The sequence below is a fragment of the Calliphora vicina genome, chromosome 1 (genome assembly GCF_958450345.1).
Source record: "Calliphora vicina chromosome 1, idCalVici1.1, whole genome shotgun sequence".
Classification (NCBI taxonomy): Eukaryota; Metazoa; Arthropoda; class Insecta; order Diptera; family Calliphoridae; genus Calliphora; species Calliphora vicina.
The window spans coordinates 150,087,109-150,099,438 of NC_088780.1; the positions used below are offsets into that span (position 1 = coordinate 150,087,109).

Consider the following 12,330-nt stretch of genomic DNA (forward strand, 5'->3'; position numbering starts at 1 on the left):
TGTTAGTGACAGAAGTATCGCAGGAACCACAATATTTTTAAAGTCTTTTGGATATTTTTTTACCAGTATCACTAATTACAAACCACCCAGATAAGCTAACTTTATATCCTGATAATTAAAATTTCTTGTCTCTCTCTTATTTAAAAACTGAAATTTTGAATTGGCAAACCTCAAAAATAAAACAAAATCATTATAATAAATATTCATATGGTTTAAATCAGTCATGCCCAAGCCCTATACTCTTGGTACTCTTTTGTTATTGTAATTGCTCTTAGCTATAGGCTGTGTGTTTTGTATACTCACTAGAGCACTCAGCATTAGCAATACAAAATACACAAACAACTTTGTCTTATTATTTTTTTTGTCGTTCTTCACTGAATACACGCATGTTGAAAGCAACAACACTTTCGTATGCTTGCTGGTAAACATTGACGACTGCGATCATCCATGTAGATTTTGTTTTTGTTTATCGTATGATATTTTAAAAAATGTGTGTGTTGAAAGTGAGTTTTTTTTCTTTTTTCTTTGTATGAATTGGTTTTAGCAACAACAAATATTGAATAAAAAGTAGCTTTTCTTTAACTGTATTGGTGTTTACTCTTCCATAAGGAACTTGTGGGCACCCCTGGTTTAAATTAATGTTGAAAATATTAAAAATATGATTTTCATATACACAATTAAAATAATGACAACCATAATGATGATGATGTTTTAATTGTATAATTTGGAATTTTAAACGATTTGAATAAATTATATTGTACGAGTGAGTATAATTTTATTATGAATACCTCAAATATTTCAAATATATTTATTTGTTTGTCCATTTATAAATGTTGTACGAATTTATATATGTATGTAGGTATGCAAATTATATATGTACAACAAACATTATTTGGTTTTTATTTTTCCTTTGTTTTGAAAACCACAAATTTGAGGTTAAGTTTTCGTTAAATATTTGTGTTTGAGTTTGTAATTTGAATTTAGTATTTGTGTTTTGTTGGTATTGTTTGTTTATTTATTTGATTTTAACTTTGAGTTAAAGTTTTCATGGCCTAATTTTATGAAATATTTATTTCTTGGTGAATTTATTTAATTTAATTTTCTTTTATTATTGTTTATCTTGTTGCTACTCTAAAATGCTAAAGGCTTTTAATCTGTGGGATTGTCGTAGGATGAAGTTTCCTATAGTATTTCATTTATTTATTTATGTATTATTTATTTTATTATTTACATATTATTTTAGTTTACTAGTTTTTTGTTTATTTCCACCATACATTTATATTATTTAACTATTTATTTTGTTTTTATTATTTATTATTTGTTTTTTTTTTTTTGTTTTGTTCGGTTGTGTTTTTCTTTGTATTTGCTTATGAAACTTATTCTCATTTATCTTATAGTTAGTTATTTTATTTTAGTTTATACATACAATATTTATTTTTTGAACTTATTTATTTCTACTGGGAGTAGGTTTTTATGTTATTGTTTATCTTTCAGAGCTCTTTGGTTTTTATTTTGTATAGTGTTTGTTCGAATAAGTTGAAATATTCGAAAAAATAATACAGCCAGTGAAATTCAATTAAAGGCATAATGAATATTTTAGGTAAGATTTTTATAATAATTTAAGATTATTTTTTATAAATTAATTTTTAAAAACGGAAGACAATTTAATGGTTTTTATAAAATAAAAAAAAAAATTATAATCGATAATGCAGTGCAAAATTACCTCAATGATTTCAAGGCAAAGTGATAGACAACAAACAATGAAAATTAGTTCAAATATCATATTATTGACCTCTAGAAGTTTGGAAATTTTCGAGAATTATTTATTATATCATGAATTCCACTAAAGAGCATAGAAAAAGACAAGTCTTTTAGCATGGGTTTTTCTATTTTGAATATAATCAACATCAGCTTCAAAGGATACTAATATTGTTATTTTCCATAAATTGAAATCGCGAAATAGGGCATGTAACTAACCCAAATTTCTTTAAAATTCATAGACATACGAGTAGTTTTATATATGAGGGATTTCATGTCAAGTGAACCAACTTTAGAAATCGATGTCTTCCGATTTGGATGAAATTTGCACCATTGTTAGTTCTATATAGTAATTCAGACACAATTTTTCAACAAGATCGTTCACGAACTCTTTCCGTTATTTCAAAAATTGTACCAAAAAACATTCGAGAAGCTTTTAAGAAGAGAACAATTCGATTTAAATTTTATTCCTATTTTAAATTTTACCTCTTAAAAGTACAATTATCAAAAAAGTATTATACATGAGTCCGCTTATTTTTTTACGGTATTCATTTGCTTTTTGAATTTTATTTCGGAGATAGTATGTTACATTTTACGATCGAATTTCAAAAAATCCCTTCTTAGTGGATCTGCTCATGGAAAGAGGTATCTGTGCATTGAATTTCAAGTCTCTTGCTTAAGCAGTTTGGGCTGGTGAGTGAGTCAGGCCTTGTATTTATATATACAGTGGTGGCCACCAATTTAAGACAAATACTTGAATTTTTTTCATCAACTGAATTTTAAGTGCGATAGAGCCAAAATAAAAGGACCTCAAGGGTATGAAATTTATTATTAATGTTTGTAGTTTCTGAAAAATGTTTGGAAAAATCGGTAAAACATATATGGACAAAGATATGTGGAAATACGTTGACCCACCTCAGCGAACATCCGCTGTTAATAACATGATATGACCAAAACTAATGGAACTAAAAATACGAAATTTGGTCCGAATATTTTATAATAATAAAAATATAATGATATAAATGTGAGAAAATATGTTTATTTAAAAAAAAAATTTTTTGGTCAAGTTGTAGAACAATTTTATGTGTTCGTGGTGAATATGTATGAATTGACACAGTCGAATAAAACACACTTGTGTGTTAAAACAGTCCTCATGCATACATATTTGTGGAAATATTTGAAAAAATAATTGACAATCACGTGGAATTTAGAAAACAATTTTTGTCTTAAATTCGTGGCCACCACTGTATATAGATTATTAAATCAATATCGTAACATATTCACTGATGTTCATGAAGTCTTTAATTTAATTATTTATTTTTTTTAATTATTTATTTTGCCACACTTAATTGAAAGCAAACTTAATATGTAATAAATAGAATAAAAAAACAAATGCCTTTATTTGAATTTCACTGAGTGTTAAAAGATTCCAAAACAAAATTATGATTCCACCATAAATAATATTTATTAAGTTTTAGTCAATTGTTTTAGTAGCACGAGTTTTAGTACAAATATAAATACTTACACACATTTATTACCTACAAATTTGTTAGTAACTAAATACAAATACATACATAAGTAATGACATTTTATTATTAGGTGTTTCGTAGAACAATTGTTTAGTATTTCTTTTCATGTTTTACTTTACACAAGAAAAAAAACACCTGAATATCAAATTGAAAATAAAAGTTGAGTTTTTACCTTATTCCATTTAAACATTTGTTATTTTTGTAGAATTGTTTTGTATTTTTCCCCTTCATTTAGATGGTGTTCAGTTAGTTTTGATATAATGTTTGCAATTGATTGGATGATGTTGAGGTGGCATATTGGCGGGCACGTATTATGTTCATGTGTATTTCCGATGAAGCGGTGGAATTAACAAATGGTGGCATTTCGCCGCCAGCACTTACACGACAATTTATAAGTTTGTAGGGACAACAGGACTGTAAATGTAATGTAAACAATTGAATTATAGAAGACCATCATCATCAACAAACGTAATAAATATCACTGATACAAAAAGTATTTATTACTAAACGAAAATCAAATCAAATATTGATTGGATGAAATTATATTTAAACGATAAATGAAGAAAATGAGTTGGTTTATTTTAGATTATTTTGCTTTTTTTTGTAGAGAATGAAACGAAAGTATAAGAATATATATATTGTACTACATATAGATAGAAGAAATTCTACAACGACAAGGAACTACATTACTACTAGCAAAACAGATACTTGTTTATACATATCTACTAAATAATATAATTAATACACGGCTACTTTATATAATATATTATATTATTTACATATATTTACACTTATTTAAACAATATTATGGAAATTTTGAAAATTCAATTATACAGTGGCTGAGTATGAAATCATATGATATAATTTTTATAAAATGATTCGAAATGGTTAAAAATATCCAAAATGTTTTTAGTTTTCTTCAACTATATTTATAAAGAACAAAAAGGAAATTTTACAAAATTGAAAAAAAAAAATTATTTAACAAATGCTTTTTTTCTCATTCGTATTTTTCTAAAACCAATGTAGCGTATGAGTATTATTGATCAATCATAACAAGTATACTCTAGATTAATGTGGTATACTTATGTCAAGCGATCGTTTTTTACGAATGCCATGATTGGGAATATTTAAATCGCGATTTCGGGATTTTGTAATCTCTAAAAATATTATTAATTTAAAAAATATTATTAATGCCATTTCTAACTGGATTTATGGGATTCATTTTCTTCAAAATTTTTTAATTATATACATATATAATTAATTATATACTGGCTGCTCTGCAACTCGCTGTTAATATTCATACTAGGATCGCCAGGTGGTCGAAATTCGACCACATTTAAAAAGCCTTTTACCACTTTTTATGAAAGAATTTTGAAACATTTTTTTATATTGTGCATATTGTTACGTTTTAACCTTTTCAAAACGTTGGTTTATTTCCTTTAAATAAACCGGATACTTTTGATTGCAAATAAAAGCCGTTTAGTAGTTTAAAAATTGTAGCAACTCTTTATTTATTTAAAATGTACAACAACAGAATTAAATAGTCACTCAATGGTTTTTTTATACACGTTTATAAATTCGCAGAAATACAGACACACTTTATAATGTACACGAATTCACTTGAAAAACACAGCACTCAGTTGATGTTTATTCGAAAAGCGTCTCTGATAAACTCACTAACGACTGCAACCTCTGCCACTATTTATAACACTGCCATCTGCACTCTAGATTGCTCTTTAACTGTCTAGATCTTTCTAATACATACGTTCTTTAACTGAATATTCGAATTCGAATATACGGTCGCAGCAAACAGCGTTGCCATACTTACAATCAATGGTCAACTGAAAAATTTTATTCAATGTTAATAATGCCCACAGATATGTTACAGTTTGCTATTACAGCACTGCTATTTGAAAGCATTCTGCTACTTTTAAATCAGCCGTTAAAATCGTTATATTTGAATTCAAGTACAATTTCGTAACAATATCTAGAAAAAAGAACCTTTTAAACCATATAAGGAGTGAGATCGAAAAATTCTTAACACACGTTTTTCATTACATTTTTTAACCCAAGTATTATTTGAATTTTTTTTTGATCAAGTTACCTTTGAAAAACATGTCAGTTATTATGTGTAATGTCAATTATATTAATTTTTTTGTTAATCTGATTAAAATGAGTGACCAGAAAAAAGTGCGTACTGAAATTATTAAATATTTTCAACAAAACCCAACTTGGTCTTACAAAAAGTTGGCCAAGCATACAAAGGTCTGCCGTCAAACTGTTTCCAATGTTATTAAACAGTACCGGGAGAACTTGTCAGTTGATAGAAAACCTGGTTCAGGTAGAAGGAATGGTCCACATGATGTTTCTAAAGCCAAAAAAATAGAACGCATTTTCAAAAGAGCTCCCAACACATCCGGTAGGAAAGCAGCCCGGTTAGCTCAGTGCTCGGACTATTTGGTACGAAAAGTTAAAGCTAATGCAGGTTTAAAAACATACAAGGCTCAAAAAGTTCCTGACAGGAACGCTACTAAAAATTTAGAGGCCAAAAACAGAGCACGGAAATTGAAGTCAAGTTTTATAAAAAAATATTCTTGCTGCATAATGGATGACGAAACGTATGTTCTGGCAGATTTTTCGCAACTTCCAGGTCAAAAATTTTATGTTGCTGATGCTCGAGGGAATGTTGAAGAAAAGTTTAGGACCCAAAAGCAGACAAAATTTCCCAGAAAGTTCTTGGTATGGCAAGCAATATGCAGTTGCGGCAAAAGAAGCCACTCATTTGTTACAACGGGCTCTATAAATACCGAAATTTACATCAAGGAATGTTTACAAAAAAGGCTGCTTCCATTCATAAGACTTCATAATGTGTCCACTTATTTTTGGCCTGACTTGGCATCCTGTCACTATGGCAAACAAGCCCTTGAGTGGTACAAGAACAATAATGTGGTATTTGTACCAAGAGAGGCAAATCCTCCAAACTGCCCGGAGCTAAGGCCAGTGGAGAGATATTGGGCTCTTGTTAAAAGAGAATTGAAGAGTACAAAAAAGGTGTCCAAAAGTGTGGTAGATTTTAAACGGAGATGGACTACATGTTCGAGCAAAGTGACAGAAAGCACTATAAAAACGTTAATGGAAGGATTTCCGAAAAAGGTTCAAAATTTCATCACTAGTGATTAAAACTATAAAAATAATTTTTTTTGTAAATTGTAATAATAATTTCAATCAAATAAAAAAAAATTAAAGCTGTAAGTTTAGTGGTTTCTTTTTTATAAACATATATGTATGTTAAGAATTTTTCGATCTCACTCCTTATGTTTCATCAATATTGGTGGAAAATAACATACTTAAAAGTGTACCATAAAACAACATGTGGCCTACTTATATATAAGAAGATACAAAGTGCGATCTTCTAGTAGTTTCATGAATTATCTAACTGACAAAACTAGAATTTTCTATTTCCACAATGATCACCTAGAGCTGTTAGCAGCTTTAATGTTCATGTTAACATAACAGCGTGTTATCAACATTGCCCAGTAGAAAAAAAAATAATTAAAAACATATTGGGCCATCTAACATGGCGTTTTTTTAATGAACCTGGCCTCTTCGCTATCAAAAAATTTAATTTTTTTTCATACCGCCAACCTAAAAGAAAATTATCCATTTTCAAATTTTTCAAAAATTTCATAAACAAATTTAAAAATTTTTGGATCATATCATTTGGGATTTATTGAGAATATAATAGGGAATAAAAATACAGTTTTTCCGTACCTGCGATTTAAATTTTGCAATTTTCGAGAAAAACTAATTATTTGGACATATTTTGACAAATGAGCTCTTTTTAAGTAGATCCTATTCAGAATATTATAGTCCAGATAATTCTAAATATAGTCCGAAAGTTTTACGAAAATTAAACCTTAAATCGTGAAGGTCAAAGGTCAAATTTTTCAATATTTGGAAATTCTAACGGAAAGATAGCGAAATGTTATATATTTTTGGGCCGATTTTGATGCAACTTAAGAAAAATATATCATGAAGTCTGTATTTATAATAGCTGCACAAAAATGGAAATTAACCCTTAATGGCACTTGGGATTAAAATGACTCCAAACTTTTAAAATCATAAAAAGCATTATTAATTTCAATAGTGCTGATCAAAATTTGATTTTTAAAGGAAGAAAACTTAAGAATATTATAGTGTCCCAGCAAAAATTTTGTGAATTTTTGTAATGACAACTAGTTATTTCATGCATTCTTTTGTAAGGAGTGGTGGTTACCCAGCACATTATTTTATTTACTAAAATAAGTACTTATTTTTATACAGGCTGGTAATGAACTTTTGCATTTAGCACAGCTATCTAGTGTGTTTGACTGGAAAACGGGAGGTTAGTGGTTCGCCACCTGTCAAAGCCATCAATTTTTTTGTTCATATCATATTCATTTATATGTTGATGTTAAAACTATTGTTAACTTCCAATAAAATAACTCGTACATGGAGCAGTGAGTTAGCAGCTTGACTATCAAACACAAGCAAATAATGTGACTGTTCGATTCCCACACAAGGCAATATTTTTTGTGTGTTTTTTTTAGCTACATATTCTTGTTGTGAATTTACTACTTATTTCTCAACTGATTGTAAGTACATTTGTAAGCTTGACCCCTGAATTTTTTAAAAATCTCGAACAACGGTAAGTAGTGTTTCAGTCAAATAATAAGTAGTTATCGCTTTGCTCCAATTATACTTGCTGGCTTACTAGGTAAGTAAAGTTTTTGCTGGGGTGTATTAGAAAGTATTAAGTTAACACATTTTAAACAAGTAAGAAAGTATGGTCGGTCAAGCCCGACCATATAATACCCTACACTAAGTAAAAGAGAGAAAAAAATGTTTCTTTTAAAATTTCAATAATTTATATTTTTGAGTGATTTTCGGAAGTGGGCCTTATATGGGGGCTATGACCAATTATGGACCTATCACCATGAAATTAGGTCGTGTGATTTATGTCTATATTAAAGTTAACTATGTTGAATTTTGTGTGTTTACCAACATTTTTAAGCGATTTATGCACGTTAAAGTGATTTTCGGAAGCGGAGCTATGACTAATTATGGACCGATCGTAACAAAATTTGGTGACATGAATTTTGTGTATATAAAACTTATTTGGAGCGGAATTTGTGGAGATACCTATATAAATTAAACATTTATGACCGATAAAGTCCAATTTCGGGAGGACATTTGTATGGGGGCTAGGTGAAATAGTGGCCCGATTTCAGACAGTTTCAATAGGCTTGGTTCTTGAGCCGAAAAAATAATATGTACCAAATTTGATCGAAATATCTTCAAAATTGCGACCTGTACTCTGGGCACAAGGTTTACATGGACAGCCAGCCAGCCGACCAGACGGACGGACATCGCTTAATTGACTCAGAAAGTGATTCTAAGTCGATCGGTCGATAGACTAACATTTTTGGGCGTTACAAACATCTGCACAAACGCATTATACCCTCCCCACTATGGTGGTGTAGGGTATAAAAATTGTCACAATTTTGATCAATTTTGACCACGCATTTTTTAAATGGCAAAATATTGTGTTTAGCTATAGCTGATATTTGCCTTAATAACGTTACCAATATTTTATTGAAGATTTTTGAAGAATAAAATTGATTTTAACCCTTTAGTGTACTTTTGATTTATTAAATTTAAAAAATAACTTCAATGATTTAGTTTATTTAATTATAAAAAACATTAAAATTAGCACCATTCACATATACTGTATTTTTTTGGTGATTTTAAAAGTTGAGTGTCGTTTTAATCCCAAGTGCCATTAAGGGTTAATTTCCATTTTTGTGCTGTTATTATAAATACTAGATTTCATGTTATATTTGTCTTAAGTATATAGGTATATTATACCTACATATACGAGTATATGTATGTACCAGTGTACCACTGTGCAATCGATTTACGTTTTTCGTTGATTTTATTTTATTATGCAGTGAAGTTTTACCAAAGTGTTTTTATGTGTTTAAATTGATGTGATTTTTGTAATGAAATCATTTTTAAAATACATAATAAATTTTCTTTTCTACTTTTATTTTTGTTTGTACAATATATTTTTTATAAACAAAAAAACTGAAAACATTTACACACTGCACTAGTTACTACCAATACTATGTACAATATTTACGGATACTACTGCCAACACTACTGACATTGTTTATCTTTTTTGATAAATAGTGTGTATTTTGATTAATATAAACAACTAAAACTGTAAAGGTGTTTATCATGTTCATGAAAATGAAAGAATAAATGACTTTTTAACATAAACTAAATATATATGTATATTTTATTTTACATTTTCAAAAAAAAAAATAAATATTCTACTGAACACTACTATCTACTATACACTACTACTGTATATTTACAAAATGTATTTGGAATTTTTGGATGTTTTATTTGTTAAAAATGTTAAAGTTTTACAGGCTGTATCTGTATGTTTGTCTGTATATAAGAGTGAGAATTTGAATACATTTAATGGTTTTATGGATGGATGGATGGTTGGATTTGAAAGTGGAGGTGGGTGTGTGGAAGTGGATGGATTGGTTTAGTGTAGTATTTTCGTGTTTAACACAAACAAACTAAGAAACACATAACATTTTGTCTATTTCAACATTCATTTTCAAGACAACAAAATTTCAATTTGCATACCAATAGTAAGTATTGCTTTCATTTAGATATTTTTAGAATTTTCTATAAATTGTATTGTTTTTTTTTGTTAAGATTCGTTTTTTTTTAGTTTGAAAGACTATTTTCATGTTTTAACAAGTGGTTGGTGTTAGACACCGTATCAGATATGAAAACGCCATCTACATAAAATGAAAATGATGAAAAGATTTGGAAAAAAACGTTGTTTTATTCAGTCAATCAGGAAATAGTGAATTTATGTTTAAGATTTGTTCTTTTTATGAATTTTAAATAGATTTTTAGTTAAGATTTAGAAAAGTTTTGTAAATAAATGATTTTTTTGTTGGTTAAATATTTAAATGAGTTTAATGTTGCCGCATCGAAATTTATTACAGATTTAAAAATGTATTGATTTTAAGCTAATTTAAAAAGGACAGATAAAACTTATTTTTCTTGTGAAAAATAGTATGTATTATTAAAGGCTTACAATTTTAAATTGAGATTACATTAAATATTGTATAAACATTTAAAGAATTTTATATTTAAAAAACTAAAATATTTTTTAATAGTAATAAATGGGGTGGTACTTATTATGCACTTTTTGGATTTCAGATGAGCTAACACGGTGTAAAAGTGATTTCCTAATGCTGAAAATTTCAGAAAAATCTAATAACTCTAAGAGGTTGCTTATTTTATTTGAAATTACGATTTTTGGCTCAACATTTTCCAAAAAATTTAATAAATTTAAATCTTGAAAAAAACATCTAAAAATAAAATCACGATTTATTGTTGATGTTTTGTTTAAGCTTTGATATTTTTACAAATAAAACTTGAGTGTCTGTAATTCTCAAACACTCTATAGTTTTATTTGTATAATATCTTTAGTTTTTCTAAAGCCTTTTGGGAGAAGGTTTCCTGATGATCTAGCCTAAGCAACAAGTGAAATGCGCATAGGAACTAGCTTATCCCCCAACAATAAATTTCAGTGAATTTATCAAACTAAAAATTGGGAATTTAGCATAAAACAATTTAACTAAAACACAAATTTTGCATTCCCGAATAACCTTTTAAAAATAGTTTTTATTTACACATAGATGTTGCAATAAAAATATATAAAAATATTCTGACATTGGTAACCCATTATTACTGTGTGTAATTTTTTATGTCATGGAAATATAACCATATACGGACACCAGTACGTAATAAAAGACTTAAAAAGAAAAGACCTGTGTCTCCCAGTTTTTCCCAAAGTCATGGGACACCAAAGATTTGGAGCCTCGGTGTAATTTTTTGCAAAAAAGTGATCATTTTCTCAGACTCATATTTTGCAAACAGTTCGGAATTTTGATTTACTCTCTGAGGCAAAGTTGTATAAAATCAAAAAAACTTCATCTTCAAGATCAAAATCGCAAAAAACTTTAAAAAATCGATTTTTTACATTTTTCCCCTGTTCAGGTCCATAGGTAGCAAACCGTTCAAAATTCAAGGAAACAATATTTTTTATGGTCTTTTATCACGTAGTGGTGTACGTATCCCAAATCATGTTCCAAATCCCAAAATTTTAAAAAAATTTTAAAAAAATTTAAAAAATTATTGGTAAATGATTTAAAAATATTTACAACAGATGGCGTATCTTCTGAATTCGGTTTTTGTTTTTAATAACTTTATCCAACGGCAAGGAAATTTGGTACCATACGAATTGCAGCCGAGAAACCTTTAAAGACGATTTTGAATGTCCGAAAGGCCACTGCTACATGTTCAATATATATTGACCGCGATCCAGTATCGCGATATTTATTGAACGTGTAGCATGAAGTATTAATGGATCTCGATCCAAATCTCAGAATAACCTAATTTTGCGTGATCCAGTACAATGGATCGCGATCCAAATATCACAATATATATTGAACGTGTAGCAGTGCCCAAATGCTGTTTGAACGTTTTTAAATAAACTCATTTCTGCACCTAATGTTTACATTACGATAACCCGAAGTGTAAGAGATCGTATCAATCAGCCGAATCGTCAAAAAAGCCAAATATTCACGGCGCAAATGTAATTCTCTGTATTTGGTGGGAACACTGATCATTTGATGCAAGAATTAGGCGAAGAACGCCCAGAATATATGGCCACATGTTGCAATACCTGTTAAGAGCTAATTAGAATGAAGTGGTTGGTAAGTTCTGTCCGAATATTATTTGTTACGATCGATGCAGAAAGCTCTCTTTGAGATACACTTCACTTTGGAGCAGAGTATCCGATATTGGTTTGATTCGTTCTTGACCTCAAAAGATGATCAGTTCTTTTGCTTCGAAATCCATATGTTGCCAGAAATATGGAAAAGGGTCATTGCTAACAATGGCAAAT

General features: G+C 28.8%; 1 protein-coding gene across 1 annotated transcript in view; it reads right to left on the reverse strand.

Annotated features, from left to right (window-relative positions):
- Positions 1 to 3,529: 3,529 nt before the first annotated feature.
- The window catches only part of Octbeta1R (Octopamine beta1 receptor), a 138,530-nt gene continuing 129,729 nt past the window's right edge, over positions 3,530 to 12,330 (reverse strand). Inside the window, exon 11 of the mRNA XM_065503266.1 lies at positions 3,530 to 3,701. Within this exon, the coding sequence (XP_065359338.1) occupies positions 3,534 to 3,701 (168 nt within the window). The 3' untranslated portion in view covers positions 3,530 to 3,533. The remainder of the gene's footprint in view (positions 3,702 to 12,330) is intronic.